Source organism: Sciurus carolinensis, chromosome 18 (genome assembly GCF_902686445.1).
Source record: "Sciurus carolinensis chromosome 18, mSciCar1.2, whole genome shotgun sequence".
Classification (NCBI taxonomy): Eukaryota; Metazoa; Chordata; class Mammalia; order Rodentia; family Sciuridae; genus Sciurus; species Sciurus carolinensis.
The window spans coordinates 29,738,917-29,762,809 of record NC_062230.1 but is presented as its reverse complement, the minus strand read 5'-3'; the positions used below and the strand labels follow the sequence as shown (position 1 = coordinate 29,762,809).

The 23,893-nt window shown below is 58.1% G+C and overlaps 1 protein-coding gene across 1 annotated transcript in view; it reads left to right on the top strand.

Annotated features, from left to right (window-relative positions):
* Positions 1-204: 204 nt before the first annotated feature.
* Positions 205-23,893, top strand: part of Abcc1 (ATP binding cassette subfamily C member 1) — a 109,787-nt gene continuing 86,098 nt past the window's right edge. The window contains exon 1 of the mRNA XM_047532782.1: positions 205-355. Coding sequence (XP_047388738.1) covers positions 308-355 — 48 coding nt within the window. The 5' untranslated portion in view covers positions 205-307. The remainder of the gene's footprint in view (positions 356-23,893) is intronic.

Here is a 23,893-nt window from a genome sequence, read left to right as displayed (position 1 = left end):
CCGCGGGTTTCCCCGCGGGTCCCGGCGGCGCGGGTCGCGCCCGAGCTCCGCCCCCGCCGAGGGGCGCGCGGGCGCGGGCGTGGCCGGCGCCGGGGTCCGCCGCGCTGCCCACGCCGCGCCGGGGAGCGGGCGCCGGGGCGGGCGGGGCGCCCGGGGCGAGGCGCACGGGGCGGGGCGCCGCTCGCATCCCGGTGACGCGGGCCAACCCGGCGGCGTTGCGGCTCCGCTCGCTCCTGCGCCGCCACCCTCCGCCGCCGCCGCCAGCCGGGCCCGTCCGCGCCCGCCCGGTGCCCGCGCCGCCGCCCGCATGGCGCTCCGCGGCTTCTGCAGCGCCGACGGCTCCGACCCGCTCTGGGTACGTGCTGGGCCGCCGCGCGGGAGGAGGACGGGGCCGGGCCGAGGAGGCCGGCGGCGGGCGGGGCCGGGCCGGGCCCCAGCGCCCGGCTCCACGCGGGGCCAACTCGGGCCGCTCGGCTCCGGGCACGGCGGGGCGGGGAGCGCGGAGAGGGGCCTCCCTGCCCGGGGCTCTCGGGTCCACTCACCTTCAGGACCCGGGACGTGGAGCTGGGGGGAGCCGGGTGGTTGGGGGCCCCCTTGCGCCCCTAACACCCCACTACTACAGGGGTGCGCTGGCGAAGGGCCCAGACTCCAGAAGGGGACTTCCCGCCGGTGGGGCTGGGGCTCGCCACCCCCTCCCCCCGTGTTTTACTCCCTGTCACTCTGTAGTGACACGTTTTTGTCATCGTTTCCTTCCTTTCTGCCTAAATGCTCCAGGGCAAGTTTGGGGGAACGAACGGGAGGAAAGACAGGGGAGAAGGTGGCGGATGGGGCTTGGCCTGAGTGACCTGGGGGTCAGGTGTGGGGTACAGCCAGGATGCTCAGGACCCAGGTCCCTGTGGGGTGTGCCTCCGGGCCCCTTAAGTTGGTGAGCCTCCTCCCTGGGGATGCCCCCTGGTTTTACCCCTACTTGGGGAGCGTTCTGAAATGTGGAGGGCTGACCCTGGCTGGGTCCCCAGAGTCCACTTTCTTGATTTAATCGCCAGCATTTGGGGCGTTAGGGTCACTGTAATTCGAGTTGCCCCTTTGTTCCAGGGTGGCTTTCTTGTGTCCTGCTTATTGGTGAACACAATATGCAAATCTGGACACAGTCTTTTGTTTTGTTTAGGAATCAGGAAAAACACCCTTGACTCACAAGAGGTGGTGATTAGCATCCGCAAACCCCCTCTTGTCCTTTCTGTAGTCCTTTCCTGAGTGTTGAAAAGTTCCCCTCAAGGGCCCAGTGGAAGACTTTATTCTTTGGGGGTGTCATTTTGGTTGAACAACCAAGTGCACTTTGAGATGTCATTTGAAGCCACAGAAGTTGGCCATGTGCTCCGGGCTAGAAATAGCACTCAGGGTGGGGAAGAGTGGAGGCTATGGAGTCTCTTCAGCAGAGAGAGACACCTGTGGGTCCCTGTTACCCAGGTGTAACTACAGCAAGGTTATGTGCGCAGGGATCCACAGGGGACCTGGTTTAGCACTGAGTGCTGGAGTGTTTCTGTGTTTATTTTCTCTTAAATTAAGGTGGGGGACAGAGGTGCCTGTCAATCAGTTTCTATCCCGATGTGTCTTATTAAAGGCTGCTGGCAGTAGATGGCTAATGAGTATGTTTATAGTAACCTGTGTCCTGTAATTATTTAACTAAGAAGCCCATGCAAGAAAACCAGTTGGTGGTGTTTGTTTTTTCTTCTTCCGAGGACTTTTTGCTACAAAAACTGTCAGATGGTACTGGTGGCAGTACTTGGCCTTCACCCCTGACATGTCCGTGCTTCTTCTTCCCTCTTGGCCTTGCGGACGCTCTCTGCCCCTCCTCCCTCTGGATCCTAGACCTGCTGGATGCCCCAGTTTCTGGAGGTGGCCTGGAACCAGAGTTGGCGAGTGGGCAGCAGGCAACAGGAACCACAGGAGAGTCGGGTGCAATCCAGAGCAGCTGGCTTATGTTTCCCAGGGTGGCTTGCAACACTCTGGGAGATGCCCGTGAGACCTTGAGAAGCCACTTTGTTGCTCCCTGCCCCTCAGTTTCCTCATCTGTAAAATGGGACCAACAGATGCCTTAACCTCCTAGGTTGCTGTGAAGAGTTAAGGAGTTAATCAGTGGGCAGCTGTGCAGATCACAGAGGTAACCTTTGCCTCCAAGGTGGAACTGGGTGTCCTGATCCTTGTCCTTCCCTGGGGCCCACTCATAATGGGCTCCTCTCACTACCAAAGGTGTGTGCTTAGAAATCAAGGTTGCCATCCCACGAGGGACTTTCTCAGAGCCTGTGCCTGGGCCACTTTCTGCCTCTGACCCCCTGAAATATCCAGAAAAAGCAGACGAGGCCTTCTGAGGACGCCGCCGGCTCACCCCCTTCTGCCGGGCAAAGGCTCTGGGATGCGAATAGAGGACTTTAGTTACCTCAGTGAAAAAATAGAGCTGAGGTTCTGGTACGGGGCTTGTTTTCTCCCCATGGAGGGTGCTGGTCAGGTTTGGAGCTGGTGGGGGGCGGTTTTGTGGCTGATGTTTGAATAATGGTTGGGAGAATGCAATGGGTCTCTCCTGGGCAAGGCCTTTTTTTTTTTTTTTTTCTTTTGCACCCGGAATTGAACCCAGGGGTGCTTAACCACTGAGCCACGTCCCCAGCCCTTTTTATATTTTATTTTGATACAGGGTCTTGCTGGTGGCTTAGGGCCTCGCTAAGTTGCTGAGGCTGGCTTTGAACTTGTGATCCTCCTGCCTCAGCCTCCTGTGTGCCAGTGCGCCCGGCCATTGGCAAGTGAATGTTTAAAGACTATGTCCTAATGTGTTTCATGTCCAGTGTAGAAAAATTGGAAAATACAGGGCAGTGGAGAGAACACCTGGGCCTCAGTGTGGCCTGGTGGCTTGGAGCTGGCGCTTAGCTACCGTGGGTTCAAATCCTGGTTCTGCAGCTGAGGTGAGTCTGTCCCCTTTCTGTGCCTCAGTTTCCCTGCGTGTGGTCCTGTAGCTCCCAGTGAACCGCAGCGATTCGGAGAGTGGCCAGCAAGTCCTTGGCAAGCTGTCCGACGGTGCTGCTTGCTCTGTAGTTAGTGCTTGGTGCGGAGCAGTGGTCGCCACCCACTGGAATTCTCCGGTGAACTTCTGCCCCAGCACCTGCCCGGAGCAGAAAGGAGTCGCAGTTGCGTCCTGGGGTGGAATTCGTTCTTGAGCCGCGTTGCCAGTGGGGTGGGAACTTCGCAGCAGCGATTAGGAATTCCTCTTGGGGGAAGGAGTGGCCTTGGAGTTGGTCTGTTCCGGCCTGAAACCTCCCCTTGGAGGTGTTCCCGGTGCCTGGAGGGAGCCACGCTCTCCCCTCCTGCAGGGATCTGCTGCTTTCCAAACCTGGGCTTTGCGCGCTCGCTCTTGCCTTCCCCTGGGTCTCCCTCCTTCCACACTCCACCCCCCACTTTCTGTGAATTGCTAGAGCTGGAGGGACCTCAGACTGGTGGGGTCCTCCCCGTGCTCACCCCACGGGATGGATGTTGAATCTGAGGCCCAGCATTGCCGCATGACACGGTCCAAGGTCCTGAGGCCTGGGGAACCCTGAAGGGCAGGGCGTGTGCTCATCCAGGGTTCCCGGGTTTGCCCTTCACCCCTTCGGCCTCCCAGAAGGAAGGCCCAGCAGCCCATTTGGCCGAGACCCTCAGGAGGGCCGGGTGCGGCCTCTTCCTCTGAGCCGGGCTGCTCCTTGGCCACAGTCTTGGAGGTGCCTTACCTCTGGGACGCGCTGGTGGGTGACGATCCCTTCCCACTCATGGACTTGACTTCTAGGGTCTGGTCTTTACACAGATGTCCCTACCTTGCCAAGTCCCACAGGAGCTCAGCTGAGTCTGCATAGACTCCAGCCGGGAGCTGTGGCGTCCTTGACTCCTGATTTGCCTCCCATTCTGTATCTGACCCATCAGCAGATCCTGCTGCCCAGTGCTTCCAAACGTATCCAAATCTGCCTTTTTCTCACGACCTCCACTGCTACCGCGGGGCCTGAGCCACTGGGCCAGCTGCCGGACCGAACGCTCGCCTTCTGCTTCTCTCCCTACCTCCACCTTTGACCCCTACAGTCTAATCTCAGCTGGCAGCCAGCGGGATGCTGTCAAGGTAGACATCAGATCCTGTCCGTCTTCTGATTAGAACTCTGCAGTGGCTTCCCATTTCCCTCAGGGTAGAAGTCAGAGGGCTCATGGTGGCCAACAGAGCCCAAGCATCTGGCCCCTCATCCCCAGCTACTTCCAGTTCAGCCACATGGCAGCCAGGCCTGCTCCTGCCTCAGGGCCTTTGCATATGCTGTTTCCACTGCTTGGAACACTCCCTCACCTTTGTGGTCTTGTTTGGATGTTGCCTTGCACAGCCTTTTTCCTGACCCCTGCCACTTCCTTCATGTTCCTTTCTCAGCCCCCCATCCCATGGCTCTGTTGCCTTCAAATACACTGAAGTTTTTACTTACTGTGCTTACTCTGTACATTTCCACCAAAGGATCAACCTTCCCTGGGATTTACAGCTGTAATCCCAGCACCTAGGTGCTCAGTAAATGTTTGTTGATTGAATAAGTGACCTAAAGCTCTAGAATGGTTTTGGAGCTGCCTGAAGGCTTCTCTCCAGAGGTGTTTGGGGTGCAGTAGTCTCTCTACCGTCTGGAGCAGGTGCTCAGACTGAGCCCTCAGCTCCCATCAGGCTACTTCTGTTTTGCCTTGCAAGGGTCCAAATGGGGTCGCGTCCAACTCTTTCCCAGTGGCTCGCACACAGTAGGCCCGATCAGTACTTGAATTTGAGCACCCCAGTTGTGTTCTGAGCGGGAAGGGGGGAGGTGGATCTGGCCCCCGTAGGGGCTTGGCCTTATTTTAATTGAATGCATTGCTGTGATTTCCAGTGTTTACTCTTTGGAAGAGTTCAGAGAAGCGTCTGGATTTCTGGCTTCTCCTCCAGGGTCAGAAGATCCCCGGGCCTGGCTGGGGCTCCGGGTTGCCACAGCCCTGCTCCTGCTCCCGGCTGCTGGCTCCATGAGACTGAGTCGGTCGTCGTCTTTCTCTGTCCTTTGCCACACCTGTTGGCTGCCCTCGCTGAGGGAGCCCGGCACCTGTTGGTATTTGAGTTGGCATCTCCTGTTTTTAGCCCGGCCTTCTGGTGACTGGCTGGGACCCATCTGACTGCTGGATTAAAAGAAAGTTGTTTCCTCTTTTTTGGGGGGGGGGGGCTGGAGCCCCGGTCCTCGTGCATGTAGGCAGGTGCCCTTCCACTGGGCCACACCCCCAGCCTGGCACCCCGACTCTGGCCGCCTGGTGGTGGCGGGAGGGGGAGGGATCTGAAGCAGGCCCCATTGTACCTTGGTCCAGATGTTCATGGTGGTAGTAAGGCCTAGCTCTCACGGCCAGGTCTTAGTGGCTGGTCAAACTCTGCCTCCTAGCATAAAAACTTGGCCTGAACGTTTTGGCAAAACTAAATAAATGGGTTGGGATAGTAGGGACGGCTGGAGCATCGCCAGGCCGGCTTCCCTGGCTCTGCTGGAGCGTGGACCTGCCCTCTCCTGAGGGCCAGAGGCAGAGCGGCCCTTTGAGGACCCCACGGTGTGGCAGGGGGTGAGGGAGGTGTGGAGCCTACTCCTCAACCTTGACCCCTGGCTCGGGCGAGGTGGCCTCTGGTGTGGGAGTCGTCCTGGGCACCGGGGGATGGTTGGCACCTGCCCTTGCCTCTGCCCGCTCGATGGCAGTGACACTGCCCCTCGTTGTGACAACCAGGGAGGGCCCAGGAGTGCCGGGTGTCCTCTGGAGTGGACCGGCGGTCACCTGCTGTGGGGGCCTGGGGGAGGCCCGGGGCAGCCTGGCGTTTCCTGGAGAGGTCAGTGGAACTGGCAGTGTGGTTGGCTTACTGAGCTGCCCTGCAGGAGCTTAAGGAGCCACTAAGGAGGCTAAGCTCCAGGCACCGCAGAGGGGCCTGGGCGGCCCAGCCTGCCCGCCTGTCACTGGGCCTGGATTTCTTCCCGATGGCTGCCGTTCTTCTGGAGAGGGTTGGGGACAGGTTGCAGTCGCGGAGAAGAATGTCCTCCCGTGGAGGCCGGCTTGGAGGCTTGCTCCTTCATCTTCAGCTGCCCAGGACAGGCAGTGACAGAGGCGAGACTGCACTGAAGTGTCCCCAGGGCTTAGTTGTGGGATTCATCTCCTGGCGCTGTAGACCAGGCCAGTGGCCCTGGACTGGCGTCCGTAACCCTCAGCTAGTAATGGACTTTTGCGGGAACGCCCGCCTTCCTCTCGCTGTGCACTAGCCTCTGGGCCCGGCCCGGCTCCTGTGGGCCTCGGGAGAGTCCTTGGTGCAGGTGCTGTGTGGGCAGAGGGCTTGTCCTGTGCCCAGGAGCAGGAACTTCGGGGTGGTGTGTGAAGGCCCGGGATTCATTCTCTTTTGTCTACAACCATTTTTCATTCTTTGATTGACATAGATGATGATGATGATGATGATGATTTATTAACTGAGCATCTACAGTGTTCCAGACACTGGGGATACAGCAGTGAGCAGGACAGACGGGCCCATGTTCCTTTGGGGCTTGCCCTTGGGGTTGGAGATCGCGGTGAAGGCTGCAGAGTCCCTGGAAGAACTGGGGTGGGTGCAAGCTGGAGAGGGACACCCTCTGAAGGCCTTTAGGGAGAGGCACATTCCACGGAGACCTCAGTGTCAAAGCCTGCCATGCAAGGATCTGGGGGTGGGAGGGCGGGAACAGGCCCTGGGGAACTTGATGTGGAATTCACCTCAGAGGAACGGCAGGCCTGCCCGTGGAATCGCCTGGAGCATTCTGCCAAACAGGAGGCACCCACAAGACGTGGGGGTCACAGTGAAGGGCTGGGAAATTCCACGGAGGTTGCTGGCCCTTGTCCCCAGAGGGGAGGGAGCAGTGCTTGGTCCCCAGCAGAGACACGGCCTTCTGATCTATGATCCTTTTACATTTGAGTGAACTTCAGGTTTTTAAAGTCAAATTAAGCGTATTTTATTTTTTTCCACGTGACTCATCTCTGTCTGAGAACCTTGGCTGAGGTGGAGATGGGACTCCCCCTCCCCAGCTGCCTTTGATGCTCATGCAGAAAGCTTTTCCTGACCCACGAAGATGACGAGGTACTTCCTAGTCTAGTGGTGACTTTTCTACAGATTACTAGAAACTACTTTTAAAACTAGATGCGATTGGCCCATCTGATCAGCTCGAGGAGTTTCTTGTGCTGTGACTTTTTTGAGGTTGCTGTCACTTAAACCAAGGTGAGCTGATAAAGGGAAGGTCAAGGTTGTACTTCCCCTCCTGGCTCCCAGAAGCAGCCATTGGTAGTTTCTTGAGGAGAGACCTTCTAGAAAAATCTCAAGCTTGTGCAAAGATCTGTGCTGATGTGTGTGTGCTTACATACCTGCCCCCTCCTCCCCCAAATAGGTTCATGTTCTAAATGCTGATTTTCTTTCCGTGTTAAGTACATGCAAATCGAAAGAAAAAGGAAATAGCGTTTTGGTATTAAGCCACACACTCGTCACTTAATAGCTGAGCCCTGTTCTCACCGGTCGCCTCTTGGTGGCTGTTGGGGTCATTTTCAGCTCTTGGGTGTATTAATCACTGCTGCCTTGCTGGGCAAGGGCCGTTCTCATGTATGCAAATCTATGCAAATGACTCAGCAGACTTAGTTCTCCGTGGGAAACTGCTGGGTGGAGGGATGTTTCCGTTTTGAAATTTGAGAGTTAATTGCCATGTTGCCGCAGCAGGCGGTACTCCCACTAACAGACCCACCAGCAATTATTAAACACCTATTGTGTTCCTGGCATGGGTCAGGTTGCTTCCTGTAATGTGGGGGCTTAGGTGGAACCTTACATTCCAGAGGGTGTAGGTCGGGGAGCCCCAAGTAGGAAGGTGTTTTGATTTTGTTCCAGTGTTTAAAAGAAGCATTTAAATTTTGAGCATTTTTGACCTGTTATTTAAAAAGCGCTCTTAAGTCAACGAGAGAACACGGGTAAAGCTCCCCTCGTGATCCTACCTTGCCAATGTCACGGCAGTCTAGTTTTTCCACATAAACTTTCTAGTCTATGCGTAGAGTTTTCTGATTTCAAAAGTGAGAAAACAAACCACATGGGGATATTTAAACGAGCTTGAGCAAGTGCCTAGTCTGACCCAAGACCCAGGTGTTGTTCCGGTCCTTTCTCTTTACTTGTCGAAAAATTTGCACACTTAGCTAATAGGGTTAGGGTGAAGTGGAGTGTTGCCGTTCTCTGCTGTTTTAGCACCACACACAGGGGTATGCAGAGCCACACCGACCCTTTCTAGGGGTCGCAGCCTGTTCTGAGTTACAGATTGACGACAGCTGAGCTATGAGCCTGTGATGGATCCATCATTGCTTGGGTAGAATTCCCATTTTTTTTTTTTTCTTTTTATTCAGCAGGCAATGGCCAACGCCTATCTTTGTACCTGGGTCAAAATCATGTAAATTTTTCTCATGAATAATATAGGCTGGTTATTTTCCAAAAGGAGGCTGATCCTAATGGCACTGTGTGGAAAATTCACGTTTCTCAGCAGTTTTCCAGCACTGAACGTGACCAGATCTTGTTGATTTGTCGAGGGAGGAGAGGCTTTATTTTCGTCTGCCTTTCCCTTAGAGCTGGCAAACCTGTGCACTCCCCGGTGACTGGGTCTTCCTTCCTGTGGGCCTGCTTTTGGGGTGTGCCTGATGGGTTGGTCTTCTCTGGTTAATTTGCAGGGTGCACTGGGGGTCTTGACCCTCTGTCGTGTGTATCGTAAATATTTTTTCAAGGCCAGTATTTTTTCCAGTCTCATCTGTTTGTGGTTTTGCAGGGTTGCACTTGTAGATCGGGTATCTTGTGTTTTTATTTACCGTTGTAAGAATTTTTCCATGAGCTCGGGCGTGGAGGCGCACACCTGTAATCCCAGCAGCTCGGGAGGCTGAGGCAGGAGGATCTGGTGTTCAAGGCCAGCCTCAGCAACGTAGCGAGGCCCTAAGCAGGTTAGTAAGACCCTGTGTCAAAATAAAAAATAAAAAAAAGGACTGGGGATGTGGCTCAGTGGTTAAGCACCCCTGAGTTCAATCCCTGATACACACACAAAAAAAAAAAGTAAAAGGCATTTCCCCACGTTTCTAAACAACCCTTGTAATTTTACCTTTAAGTGTCCAGCTGCAATAGTCTGTGGACTGTAATTCTCGCCACTAGACCTGTGGCTTGACATTTAGGTGCTGTGTTGTTTTTCTTCCTCCCTCCCCCTTTTCTCCTCTTAAAGAAAACGTTGATTGAGTGATGTCTTGTGGCTCCTGTGCCTTTGGCTTATTTCAGTGAATGCATTTTCAGGAGTGGAATGAATGACTCAGGACCTTGGAAAGGTGACCCTTTAGCTTTTGCCTTATTTTCTAAAAGAGAACACTCACTGTCCTGGCGAGACCCAAGGATCCCCACTGTTGTTCTTGGGACCAGCTGTGGGCTGGGTGGGGCTCAGTGGTGAGCGCTTGCCCTGTGCCCGGGCCCTGGGCTCCACCCCCAGCACTGCAAAAAAAAACGGGGGGTAGGTGATGCCAGGCAGCTCTCTGGTCCCTGCAGGCCGGCTGGACGCGGCGGCCACTTGGCGCTGGGAAAGGTGACCTGGTGGTTATAATTAGGCCGCTGTCTCTGGGAGCTCGTTGATAAGGCCTCTTAGTTCCCTTGCCAGGACCTGCTGGTGAGAGGCGTGTGCCGGACCAGTGTCTCCAAGGGTGGCAGTTGAGCCTGCCTGGGGCTCTCCCGTCCTTTACTTTTGTCCTACCAGAGGCGTGGGGAGTGCAGGGGGCTGTTTCACCTTTGGTGTTGGGGACAGAGCTGGCCCACCTCCAGGTCACCTTGTCCTTGGTGGGAGGAGGGACAGGAGAGAGGATCTGCCTCTGGGTCAACCTCTCTTTGCTCTCCAAAGGCCCGTGAGGCCAGGAAGGTGTAGCCCCAGAGAGAGCTGGGGAGACTGAGGCCACCCTGGGCTGGTTACTTCCCTTCTGGGAGCCTCAGTTTCCTAATCTGTAAAGTGGGCGCCGTGACCGTGCGGGGATCTCACAGAGGAAAAGAGATGGCACTGACGGGGTACTCAGTTCAGCACCTGGGTTCAGTGGCCACTGTGGGAGGTGCCTTGCAGGCGCCAGCTGGGGTCCCAAGGAGGCGGCTGGACAGGCAGGGACAGTGGTGGATGGGCCAGCTGTGGAGTGAGGATTTCTGGTGTTCTCTTCCCGCAGCCTCTGGGCCCAGGCCGGCCTTGGCAGCCAGGGTGGAGCCCAGGCGGACATCCTGATCCATTCCTGGTTCATCTAGGGGGCCAGAGACTGCTGTCAGTTGCCCCAGGATGTCGTTGGAAGGGCCCGGTGATGCCCTTGAGGAGTCTCCGTCTGCCCCAGGCATCAGGGGTCAGCACTGAAAGGGGACTGCCTAGGGGGGAGTTCATCCTGAAGGTGTTACTGTAGTTCAGGATTAAGAAAACCGCAGAACCGCCTCAATCGGGGCGTCCACCTGAAGCCAGGCAGTGACGACTCTGAGCTGCTGGTGTCCCAGGCCTAGGAAGCCCCTGGTTTCCTGATGACCGTGAACACGGCAGTGACTGGATTACTTAAAGGGCCTGTCATCATCTGCTTTTCCTTGTGTGACACTACAAGAGGGAAGCTGTAGAATGAAAAAGAAAGGGGGAGGGAGCAGGTGGAGCTCCTCCGACCTTACTGTGCGAGATGCTTTCTGGGTTGGCGGGTTGGAGGTTTTTTTTTTTTTTTCCTTGTGCTGGTGCTGGGGATTGAACCCAGGGCCTTGTGCATGCAAGACTCACACTCTACAAACTGAGTTATATCCCAGCCCCAGGTTGGTGTTTTTAATTTCCAATTTCCTCCACAAAAGCTGAATATACTGTACTTTTATTTGTTTGGCAGTGCCGGGACTCGAACCCAGGCCTCGTGCATGCTTGGCAAGTGCTCGACTGCTGAGCTACACCTCCAGCCCCTTAGTAATTTTTATTTATTTGAGGTGCTGGGGGTGAAACCCAGGGGTGCCCTACCACTGAGCGGCATCCCAGTCCTTTTAATTTTGAGACCGTCTTGCTGAATAGACGAGGCTGGCCTTGAACTAGGGATCCTCCTGCCTCAGCGTCTGACTAGGAGAGCCCTATTATGGCACGTACTTTATTCTTCTTTCCATTGACTTGTCTGTCTTGGCTCCATCCCATTTTTCTTAACAGATATGTACTTGCAGGTGAAGTGTAAACACGATCCTAATTAAGTACTTTGCTAATAATTGTTCCCCTTGAGGCAGTTGGTCAGAGCCTTACTTTTTAACCTCTGGGTACAGAGTCATCCTGGGAAGACGGACAGGACTTGGGTGGGTGGGTGGGTGGGTTTCCCGGACCCTCGACGAGGCTCCTGGTGGGACAGAGACCCCCTGAGGCCTGGTATCCCAGGCTGAGTTGGTCCCATGGTGGCCCCATCCCATCGACAGTCTCCGAGGGTCTCCTGAATGTCCTTGAACTGGACTCTGCTGGGAACCAGGGTGTGTAGGCAGGGTCTTCGTCCTCCTCGAGCTTGGCCAGTGGGAGAGATGGATCAATAAATGGGAACTCGTAACCACGGGTGCTGTGGAGGGGGTTACTGGGTGCTCGGGAGCGCAGGGAGGGTTTGATCTGGCCAGAGGGAGGAGACTCCCTGAGCAGGGAGCTTGTGTGCGAGCTGGTTTGTCAACCTGGCAAAGACCTCAACTGCAGGGGCCCAAGACGCAAAGTAAGTGCTCTCTCAGGTTAAAAAAAAAATCTCAGCTGGCAGGGCATCTCTGTCCCTGGAACAAGGAGACCCAGGCTGCTCCATCTCATTGCCCTGTTGCCTTGGGAAGGGGAAGAGGGCGCACCCTGCTGGTTGCCCTCAGCTTTCCTCCCATTGGCTAGTAGCTAGTCACATGAGCACATCTAACTGCAAAGGAGGCTGGGAAATGTAGTTTTCTGAACAGGTGAGTTCAGCCATCATTGCTAGTGAATAAGGGAGAACAGATATTGCAGAGCTACTGGCAGATCTGGCTCCATGGGCAGGAGGAGGAGGCTGGAATGTTCTAGGCCATGGAAAACATGTGCAGAAGCCCCAGCATATCAAGCGCGGGGGGGTGGGGGCCTGTGTGGCTGGAGCTTGGAGGGAAGGGGGAGCCTGGGGCCGAGAACTGGTGTGCAGAGCTGGGAACCCCCGGGGAGCCTGGCAGTTTCCTTTCCCCTCTTCTTGCTTAGCCAGCAGCTCCGAGGCAGGAGTGTTTGACACAGTCCTTAAAGGCAGGTGTTGGAAAAACCAGCGATTTAAGTCACTTTAATCTTTGCTTTGTCCCTTTTTCCCGGTGACTTTGGAAAGTGTAATTTTGTAAATAACAGACAGGATCATTCCTGTGTGTCCTGTAGGATGCCACACCCTCTCTGTGCAGTCTTTGTTTTAGGCCCACGGCAGTGCTCTTTGGGTCCCTGTTTTAAGGTGGGAAACAGTGACACTCGTTCAGGCTCACACACCAGCAGGAGGTGGAGGCAGTTTTCCAGCTCCCCCGCCGTGGGACCTGCGCTCCAACCTGTTGGGTTTCACCTCAGTCCTTTGAAGTCCTCATGATTTTGACACTTGGGTCTTACCTCATAGTGGTTTGGATTGCAGTTGACTGCAAGAGATAGACAGCCTGGCTCCAGGGGTCTGAATGTGAAGGGTTTTTTCTTTTCTTTTTTTTTTTTTTTTAAACCTATCAGGGCTTCCGGCACCTGTGGCTTTGCTCTCAAAGCTGCCATTTCTGCCATTTTCATGATCTTTTCCTCAAGGCCCCAGAATAGCTGCTGCAGCTCTCACCACCACATCGAGGTTCAAGGTAGGAAGAAGGGGGAGCCAATACCAGCCTCATGTGTCCCCTTTTATTTAGGGAAGCAGAAGTCTTCCCAGAAGGCCCCTCTGCCCACGCTACTGACTCCTCATGTCTTCTTGGCTTTACTGAATCATCTGACCAGTCTGGCGCTGGCGGCAGGAAGAGTGAGCCCTGGGTTTTGTCCTTGTCTGGGGGGCGGCGCAGGGAGGGAGGCGTGCAGGCTGTGACGACTGGCTGACTTGGTGCTGCTCTAGCTCAGTCATCTTGCATTCGACTGCAGTACATCCTCACTCAGCAAGCCTCCTGCCACTTCAGTGTCTGTGAAGTCACAGGGTGGTCCTATTCAGCACCTTCGGGTGGCCGGTAAGGCGGCATCGCATCTGTATCTGCAGGGCGTTGGTTCCGGCACCGCCCCTCCCAGCCCCACGTCCCAGGCCCGCCCCTCGGGCGACCCCAGGTGTTTGCACACGGCCCTTTGCTGGATCCCTTATTGGCCCTCACAAGACAGGGAAGTGCTCCTGGACTGCCCCGTTTAGGGGCCAGGGGCCAGAGGAGCGTGCTCTGTGGTCCCGCCGGCTGTCCGTCACTGCTGCTGGGGCCCTGTTTGCTCCTGGTGGCCGTGAGGCAGCCACACTGCCCCGTGGCCTGCTCGCTGGCTTTGGAGGTCTCCTGCGGTCTGCGGCACCGTTGGGTGCAGCCCGAGTTCCAGGTACACCTGCAGACGTGCGCCAGCCCGCAGACCCAGGGGCCCCGACGCCCGGCGGTTGGGGTCAGGGTACCTTGGCAGCTGAGTCTGTCCAGGTGGCTGCTTGGTAAAGAGCGCTGCTCAGGGAGGACGCTGCTGCCCTGTGGCCAGCCAGGAGCCCGACTCCTGGTGACCACGTGCTGAGGGAGGCGCCGTGCCCAGGCCAGTGGGTGATTTGACGGCTGCCTCTCCGTCTGGGTTTGGCAAACACAGCCTGGCCCGGGCTTGTGCCCCGTGAGGCAGGAAGCAGCCGGCGGGCGGAGGTGCTGGGGAGCCACCTGCTCAGGCCCCGCGACAGTTAGACCCGTCCTTCCCACTCGAGTTAACGGAGGTGCTTCAGGGCCGGGGCCAGGCGTGGGGATGTGGCGATTGTCCCCCTGGAAATAGGGGCTCCGTGCTTCCCCTTCGTGATCTGGACACTTTGACCAAAGCCTCTCGCCATTCTGAGCTGGTGCAGTTAGAGTGGAGGCCGCACCCCGATACAGACACAGACGTGCCCCACGTCCCGGAATGCAGGCGGCCGGCAGCTGTGACGTGCATCCCAGTGCTGGAGTCGTGGCCTTTACAGGACAGACGGACAAGAGTGGCGGGCCTGGCCTGTGTTCGTAAGCAAAGGAACATGGGTCTTCGAATCAAGGCTGCATTGGTGATTGCGTCCGGTGGCTCCCTCCTGTGTGTTAACCCTTTATTGTAGATTGGAACTGAGTGCAGTGGACACAGACCACAGCAAGTGAGACAGCCACTGTCCCTTTCTTAGGAAGGCCACAGTTATAGCCACATTTAGAGGAATGGTACAGAGAACCACTGCATCCTCCATCAGATCCTGCTTCTGCTGCTCACTGGCTGTGTGACCTTGTACAAATGACTCGACCTCTCTGGGCCTCCATTTTCTCATGTGCAAAATGGAGAGAAGAGGAGGGCCTCTCTGAGTTGTGAAATGGGTTAACATGCTGTTGATGTGCCAGTTCTTTTGCTGGGATGTTCTGTTCTTACCAATATGGCTGTACCATCAACATCAGGGGCATCGCTTGGTCCAACGGCGTCCTCACCCTGGTCAGGAGCAAAGTCCCTGACGAGTCCAGAAGGGAGCAGAGGTGCAGGAAGTTGAGGCAGTTCTAGGAAGGCCGCACTCAACCATGGCCACTGCAGGTCCCCAACTTCCCGCTTAACTGTGATACCGTGACGTGCTGGGACCTGCATCCGGGCAGTTCCAGCAGGGGCTGGCCGGGTTGCCCTGAAGCCCCTCGGAAGGGAGGACGGGCTCTTCTGCCTTGAGCACATCCGTTCCTTGTAGTCCCACTGAGGCTGCGTCGTGGCCCCTAGGTCGGCACCGACGGCCCTGGTGTGTCTTGTCCACGATGGGCCTGCAGTTGCCCATTTCCAACAGGCCTCCTGTCCACTTGGCTTCATTCTTACAAGCCAGGAGTTTTCCTGGGTCTTGCCGTTGGGATTTTTTTTTCCTGGTTGTCCATGACCTTTATTTCGTTTATTTGTTTTACGTGGTGCTCACACTCGAACCCAGTGCCTCACACGTGCTCGGCAAGTGCTCTGAGCCACAACCCAGCCCCACTGTGGTGATTCCGTATGAAAAAAGTGGGCTTTGAATGGAGCCCAGCCTCTCAGCATGCTGGGCGGGCGCAGGCGCCATGGCCTTGTCCTGCCTGGGCCCTTGGACCTGGCTCCCAGGGAGGCGCTGGGTGCCACCCTGGGGACGAGGCCTCAGGCCCCCCGCGGCGTCCCGGGGTGCTCGCTGGGCCAGTGCCTCTCTTCCTGTGTTTGAGTCCTGCCTGGGCAGGTGAGCTCCAGGGACCGGTGAGCGACAGGCGGGAGCGAGGTGAGGACTCACAGCCTTCCTGAGCCCCGCGGTGCCCTGAGCAGGGACTGTGGCTGTGCCCACTTCACGGACGGGAGGCCCGCAGAGCTGCTCACTCCGCTGGGAAGCGGCGCAGCCGGTGGAGAGCAGGCTGCCTGCTCCAGAGCCCGGCCAGGTCCCCCACCCCGAGTGGAGGGGGGCTAAGGAGGCACACGGACCTTGGCTGTGACGGACGGACGGCGGGGAGGCCTCTGCCTCCCACCGTGTGGGAGACCGTGTTGGGGGGAAGGTGCAGCCCACCGGGTGGGCGAGGGACTTAAAGGCCCAGAATAGCCCGAGAGGCAGCTGGGTGGGTGTGAAGTGCGGAGCCAGATCCTCTGCGCCAAGGGAGGGGCCTGCCTGGCTGCCGGGCGTGGGCGTGCCCTGCGCTGCTGGTACAGCTGCTGCAGCTAATGATTAACTCATGGTGCTTCTTAGTCCCGGGCACTCTACCAAACGCTTCCCTCTAAAAGGGCCTGGGGAGCCAGGCGCGGGGCCCTCGCCTGGGTCCCAGCTCCTCGGGAGGCCGAGGCAGGCAGACCTCTTCCAGGTCAGCCTGGGCAACTCAGGGAAACCCCGTCTCAGAATGCCACAGCCGGGGGCTTAGCTCAGAGGCGGAGCACTTGCCCAGTGTGCACAAGGCCCTGGCTTCCATCCCTAGTTCTAGAAAAGAAGCAAAAAACCGGCTCCGTGAAGTCAGTAGACATCATTCCCATTTTACAGTGGGGAAGACTGAGGCCCAGAGGGGGCTTTATGACCTGCACAGGCCACACAGCTCCTATGTAGCAGAGCTGGGCTGGAATCCCAGCCATCTGACCCAGATTCCAGGTTCTCAGGCGTGGGGCCATCCCACTGCTGCGATCGAGTGTCCCCAGTGGCCACCACAGTGAGTGCGAAATGGGCATCAAGGTGCCTCCCTGGTGCACGGCTGGCAGGAGCCCCTGGGGAGGGCCAGAGAGGGGTCTTTCCCGGCAGCTGTGTCAAGGACCAGCCAATCCGGGAGCAAGACAAGGAAATCTGTCTCTAGGAGCCTCTGGCAGCCTGGGCAACTCAGCAGGACTCTGTCTCCAAATAAGAAATAAAAAGGGCTGGAGGGCTGGGGGTGTGGCTCAGGGTAGAGCACCCCAGGTCCCAGCCCCAGTACCAACGAAAACAAAACAAAACCCAGAGGTGGAGGTTAGTCTCTCCATTGACTCGTGGGTCCTGGAACTCAGAGAGGTCGGTTGACTTTCCCAAGGCAGCACAGCCAGGAAGTGGCACCGGTCTGCTGCTCCAGAGCCTGCCCTGACTGCCAAGCTGGACCCCTCCTCAGTGCTCCCCGCTGCAACCTGTCCTCATTGCCATTGCTGCCTGGCAAGGACGGAGTGCGGGTGAGGGTGTCTGGGGCAGACCTTGGGGTGGGGAGGCGGGCGAGCCAGGAGGCTTCCCAGACGGAAGGCTCCAGAGCTGGGTGGTGCACCGGTGGGGAAGGGGCGCCTCCAAGGGGGCGGCTGGCGATGACAGTGTCTCTCCAGTTTCCTGTTCTAGCTGGATTCCAGCGGGGAAGGGGGAGTCCTAAGTTTTCCGTCTTGATTTCACAATTCCTGGAGGTTTAGCAATAACCGGGTGAGACTCGCTTTCCTGGGGAGAAAGTTTCTGTTAGTTGTTGATGAACCTTTTTTGCGGTGCTGAGACTTGAACCCAGTGCCTCACACGTGCAGGCAAGCGCTGTACCACTGAGCCACAGCCCTGGCCCTCCCGGGGAATATTAAGTGAGACTCAGGCCCTCACTGTGGCCCTGGCCTGTCCTCTACCTGCAGGCCTTGAACTTGCGCGGGGACCATTCCCCTGGGACTCCTCCCTCCCACCTCTTCACAGTGGTGGGTCTCTCCTCGATTTTACCTCCTTGAGAAAACCCCATCTGACCTCCCAGGAGGAAATAGCAGCAGCAGCTTCCACTGATAGGGTGGTCCCTGGGTCCCCATCTCCTGTCACCTCAGTGACGTTGTCCCTCTTGGGAACATGACCTGCAGTCACGAGCCAGCCCTCCTGAGTGGAATGGACCTCTTCCACTCAGGTGTGCACCCTGGGGCCGGCTGCTGTTTTAGCCACTACTTCTGCAAAACAGGGACCGTGCACCCACTTCAGAGGCTTGGAGTGAAGAAGTCATTTGACATGGAATTTTATCTTCACAATATCTCTGGAAAAGCAGGTATCCTGCTTGCCCTGAGGATGAGGAAGTGGAATGTTCCTTTCCTTCGCTTTGTGAGTTAGCCCCTCTCTCCTTTTCTGGACACCTCTTGCTGTTTTTGTGTATCTTTTGGATGCCTCTGTGTGCTTCCGAAATTCTCCTGCTCAGGTGTTCCTCAGACCTGGTGTTAAGACCTAAGCTGCTGAGGGGTGGGGTTCTCTTCCAGGCCTGCTGTGAGCAGGGCTGGGCAGGGGGAGAGGCCCTGGATGTAGGTGGCAGGGGTGGGACCAGATGCCGTGGATCTCCACTGGGGTGATCACACCCAGAGGACACGTGGCCACGTCTGGAGACAACTCCATTGTTGGCGGTGTCTGGGGACCGTGGTGCCTAGCGGGGAGAGAACCAGGGAACGCTGGCACCCACCCTGAGCACAGGACAGACTTTCCCTAAAACCTCAGCAGAACTGAGGGTAAGAAGCCCGAGTTAAGGGCCGTAGCCACAGGAAAAGATGATGCATTTAATTTTTTAAAACAAATGCATATGAGTCTGCTTTTGATGGTAGGCTCTCCCGCGAGGTGGGAGCAGGGTGGTCTGCGTGTGTTGAATTGTTTTGGGGGGTTGCAAGGTCCTCAGGACAGCACAGGTTCAGTGAGAATTGCCCGTGGTCAGAACGACCCTGGGTCTTGCTCACCTGCTTTTGTTTTGAGGAGGTTTGTCAAGATACAAGTCACGATTCACCCATTTCAAGCTCAGGGCTTTTAGAATCCAGAGTCATGTCAGGGCCAGGGGAGGTCAGGACATTTTAATGCCTGCGCAGTGACCATACCCCCCAAGACCTGGGGCTGTGCCTGGACCAGGGGCCTCCCAGGTGGCCTGTGCCGGGTTTCTCTGGCCATGCCTCCTTCTGGTGTGGCTGTAGGTTCTGCAGGTATTTCATGTGCCCAGGGACTGTGCAGCCACTGGGGAATGAGGGTCGAGGGACACCACCTGAGCATTCCGTGTCCTCTGGGAACTGATGGGGTGGGGGAGCGAGGTCTGTAAAAATAATAATCATAAAGGAAACGGCTCGAGACTGCTGGCTGTGTCCCAGGGCGGGTCCAGGCCGTTGTGTCACTCTGGTGAAAACTGGACGTTCTATAAATAGCATTCCCTGTAGTGCGCAGAGCGCAAACCGCCAGGAACACGCGCGCCTTCGCGGGGCCGCGAGCAGCGAGGGCAGACTGGGTCCCCGCAGGCATTACCCGCCCGGCCTCTGTCCGCGCTGCCAGCGCACCTGGCCGAGCCCTTTCCTCGGGCGCCGCGACCCCGCCGCCTGCGCGCAGCTTGGGATCGGGCTTTCCCGTGTTTTCTTTGGCTTAAGGAGCAGTTTCTGGGGGAATTCACTGTGTCATTGTTTGGAATAGCAAGATTGGCCGCCTTCCGAGGGACGGCCAGCAGGGCCGGGTTCCTGCGGTCCCTCCACCCGCGGAGCCGTCCAAGGAAGCGCGGGGGCGGGCTCCAAGGCCCCAAGCCCAGGCGTTGGGTGGAGGGCGCAGCTCCGGGCACGAGGCCCCGTGGAACCTCCTCGCTGGGCCTCCGCCGGTCCAAAGGGACTCGGGAGAGCTCAGCAGGTGGCTCCCCGCAGGGAGTGGGCGGTGCGTTTGGGGCGAGCCGGTGGCGGGTGATCACTGGCACTCTGCACCAGGCCCCATGCAGCTTGGCGATGTGGTGGGCGGCAGCAGACCACTGGGGAAGGCCAGGGTAGTCCCGCAGGCTCTCGGGAATTGCAAACTTACCCTCCTGGGTGCTGTCACAGCGGTGGGAATCGGGCACAGTATGGCCCCGGCCATTTGTGGGGATGCTGATAATGTACTCGAGAGTGCTGATGAGTGACCACTACTGGTTTACCCTGTCTGTCTGTCTCTCTCCAGGGATTGAACCCAGGGGTGCTTAAACACTCAGCCACATCCTCGGCCCTTTTTATTTTCAAGAAATTTTTAGAGCAGGTCTCGCTAGATTGCTGAGCCTCCAGTTGTGATCCTCCTTCTCCAGCCTCCTGAACCTCTGGGATTACAGGTGTGCCCGGCTGTCTTGCCCATATTTCCGGGTGTGCTCCTTCCACTTAAAATCAGATAACTGTAGAGCAGCCTCAGGCGGGTCCTCCAGGAGGACTGCGGAGGCATTGGCTGCGCTCAGGAGATGACGGCTCCGTGCGCGTTCTTGCCTTGAAGACCTCCCAGGGGCACACGCTCGGAGGCCAGTACAGTGCTTACCACAAGACAAGGAGCTGACAGCCCTCTGCGTGACATGCAGTGGGTTTGTTTGATTGAAATAGGGTCCTCAGAGTTGGTGACTTGGGGCTGTTTCTGTGTCGGGCACTGTCCCCACATGGTGGCTGTTTAGAAGCATCTCTGGCCTCTGTCCTCAAAGTACCGATATCAACCCCTTGTCCACCAGCCCCCAGGTCCAACAACCAAACTGTTTCCAAGCATTGTCAAAAGTCCCCTGGGAGACAAATTGAGAGCCGATACGTTCAAACATAAATCTGTCACTCTGAGTGACAGTCGGAATCCCCAGAGTGGCCTGGGAGTCCTATACAGCCTATTTCCTCCCTGCCTTCATCTCTTATTGCCATCGAGACATTTTGGTGTCTCCGAGATGCTCTGCACAGTCCTGCCTCGGGCCTTTGCACGTGCTGTTTCTTCTGCAGGGAGCACTGTTCCCTCCCCGCATGGCCACTTGGCTTATTCCTTGTTTCCTTCAGTCCTTTAAACTACCATCCTCCGCCTGTGCTTCTCCCTTCTGTGCCCCTCTGTATATACAGTCCCCATATCCTTTGTCTTCTCTACTGTCTGTCCCCTCCCTAGGTTGTCACCTCTGGGAGGCCAGGCCCTTTATTCCTGTTGTCACTGCTGGGTTTTCCACCCTAGGGACAATGCTGTCTCCATCTGTCCTGTTCCTGCCGTGTTCCCAGATGCACACGGCCCTGTGCCTGGCACATGCCTGAGCCCTCACGGGTCCTGGGACATGACCCAGGGGTTCAGTGACGCTCACGAGTCTCACGGGAGGAGAGGAAGCAGCTGGAGGGGCAGGGTGCTGGTGGGAGGGGCCTCGCGGTGCGGGGGAGGTTGGTGGTCCCCGTGGGCCGGGCAGAGGGCGCCCGTGGTGGGCGGCCGGCTCTGACCTGACCTCTGGCGGGGAGCGCTGTCAAGGCAGGAGCTGGTCCTGTGTGGGCTCCTCACCTTGCCGCAGCCCGGCGCCTGGTTCTGTCTTGAGCAGGAGGTTTTGGGGCGCTGGCCAGGCAGGGCCGAGAACGCCTTGGCCCCAGGCCTGCCTCCCCAGGCGCTGGGGTAAGGTCTGGATGTGCCCCCTCCCACATTTCTGAGCTTTATTCTTAGCTCTGATGAGTCAGAGGGCAAGGGAAGGGTCACTGGGCCCAGCAGGGCGGCCTTGCTGCCAGCCCTGGCACCTGGCGCCTCCCTGCTCGGTGCCCTGGCAGCCCGGCTCGCCTTGCCGTGTCTGGGCAGGGAGCCTCAGAGCTGCCCCGTCCTGACTGTCCAGGGCTGGCGGGAACGAGCGCCCAGGCTGTGTCTAAGCAGGATCAGCGCCTGGCAGCCCGCAGGCCCTCTGCCCTCCTCTCCTCACTGTCCTGACTCACACCCAGGTGCTCTGAAGGAGGCCCTCACCACGGCCTGTTGGCTCGCCCTTGCCAAGTGGGCCCGTCCTCGGTTTCAGGCATGCCGCCGGCCAGAGGCCCGTGCCAGCCTGCTAGGTTGGCGCCAGACTCCCCCGCGGTTGCCCCAGGGACTGTGGTTTTCCTCCCTGTCTTTGGGTCCCTCCGTCAGAGGAGGATGACACACTTCTGCCTGGAAGGCGGCCCCATGGTGACACGGGAGCCCGTGACTCTCGCACACAGCCCTGGCGTACGCGTGGCACTTAGCAGGAGCTGCCGTCTCAGTATTAAAACTTACTAGCAGTGGTGCACGCCTGTCATCCCAGGCCCAGGAGGCTGAGGCAGGAGGATCGCAAGTTCAAAGCCAGCCTCAGCAACAGCGAGGTGCTGAGCAACTCAATGAGGCCCCGTCTCTGAATAAAATACAAAATAGGGCTGGGGTGTGGCTCCGTGGTTACGCGCCCCTGGGTTCAACCCCTGGTGCCAAAATGACAACAACAAAACCCCAATAACTTAGTACCTGCAGCCAGGCCTGTGGGGCACACCCTGCCTCAGCCCCAGAGCCGACCCCTCGGAGACCCCGAGCCGCCGCGGGCTCACTAGGTGGAGCCTGGATGGGGCCCTGTCCTGCCTGCTCCAGGTGCCCCGTCCCCGCTGGTGCTGTCCTGCGTGTCCCTCCGCCTCCCTCCCCCAGGGCCCCTCCACCCCCGTGTCTGCAGAGCTAGCGGCACTCAGGGTTCAAAATGCGAAGGAGAAAAGGCCCCTGCTGGGAGCCGCCCTGCCCGCCCTGGCGCGGCCTCCCGGGCCCTTCCCTGGACGGCACCGCGTCCCAGTCTCCTGCGTGGTTTTTGTGAGCACCGCCCTGTGGGGCGAGCCGTGCGCCTGCGCCCTGCCTTCTCACGGGGCCTCCCGCAGTGCACGTGGCGCAGTCTGCGGGGCGAGCCGGGCGAGGCGTCCGGCGGGTGGACTGTGCTGCCGCTTCTCCCCGGCCCGGTGCTCTCCTCCTAGGCCACACGGTGACATTCGGGAGCCCCGTGGGTGATGGCTGCAGCTCAGTGAGTTTGAACGTGGTGCTGTGCAGACTGTCCCCACGGCCCCTGTCACAGTCGCACCCTCCCTTGTGATGAGAACACTCCAGTCTGCTATCCAGTAGATGCAGGGGGCTGGCCGGGCTGACCGGGTGGCGGCCCCTGGCATCGCCTCACCTGGGTCCTGGAAACTTGGCGCCTTCGACCCGCCTGGCCTGCTGGCGGCTGCCTTCCCCCTGGGCCTCCTGACCTGGCTTCCTTGGTCTCCGTGAGTGGGACCCCGCAGCACCCTCCGCGCCTGGCTTTCGTCACCTAGTGCGTGTCCTCCACGCTGCTGCTGCACGGCAGACCCCCCAGCGGCTCTGAAGCGGATCCACGTGGCTGTGCCCGTGCTGGACGGCTGGTCTTCCCTGGCCGGCACCCAGCTGAGCCTGCGGGGAGCTGGGATTGCAGGTGGCCCTTGTGGTCTGGGGACACCTCGGGTCTGGGGCCGGTGTTGCCCAGGATGGCCGCACAGCCGCGTGGTCCCACCTCAGAGGTCAGGCGTTCTGAGGTGGAGGAGCGCAGCGGGAGGTCACAGGTCTGAGAGTGGCGGGGGCTAGCGCCTTCAGTGGGTGGAAGGAGCTGCAGGGAGCCTTGCTCCCCGTTCTGCACAGGTGAACCTGGAGTCTTGTTCTGGACGGCCGCTGCCTCGGGGCCCTGGGCTGGGCGGTGTGGCCATGGCCTTGTGAAGCCCCGGGAGGCCCCAGCACCTGGTTTCGGGGCTGGGGAGCTTGCTGCAGGCTCTCTGGGGTTCAAGTCTGGCTCTGTCCCTCCTGGTTGATGAGCTGAGGCAGTTGGCACTGACCCTCTGGACTTGAGAGTCCTTGCTGGGACAGGAGGGCGTCTGAGGAGGCCCAACCCAGAGGCCCGTGGAGGCTGGATTGGGCGCCCTGCCCGGCGTGGCTGCAGGTGCTGTTGTTACTGGCGCCCAGTGACCGTGTGCTTTCTCTTGTTCCCAGCTCGGCCCTTAGAAACCTCTACCCCCGAGTTCCTGCTGCTGTTTATTTATTTAAAGTGTGAACTGGCCTGGGGATTGTTATCTTAGAGGCAGGACGCGCAGCATGAGAAATTCACACAGGGCGAAAGACAATAAACCAGAAGCTAATGATAGTGTCTTCTCGCTCCTCGGCCGTCCCCCGCAGATGAGCCACGGCCCCTTCTAAGAACGTCTCCTTTCCAGCCCCAGCGTCTCCTCCATGCCAATGCTAATGGGAGCAGCGGGGGGTTCCGTTTCCTTTTTACATGGAGGCGTCTGTTCTTGGAGTCAGACTCCTGGCTCTGCCTGCCGCGTGCCGGTTACACGCGTGCCCGGGTCTCAGCTCTGTGTCTGTAAAATGGGTGGATTCACGCCCCGCACCTGTGTGCTGGGTTTGCCCTGATGTCCAGCCCCAGAGTAGCACCTGGCGTGTGCCACTCGTGACCTCGGGGAGCCTAGCCTTATTCTCCCCTAGGTAGAGTGCGGCCTGTGCTTTTTCTTTGAGTCTCTGCTCAGAGGTTGTTCCCGACTGGGGACCTTTTTCCTGATGTAAAATCCGCACCGTCATC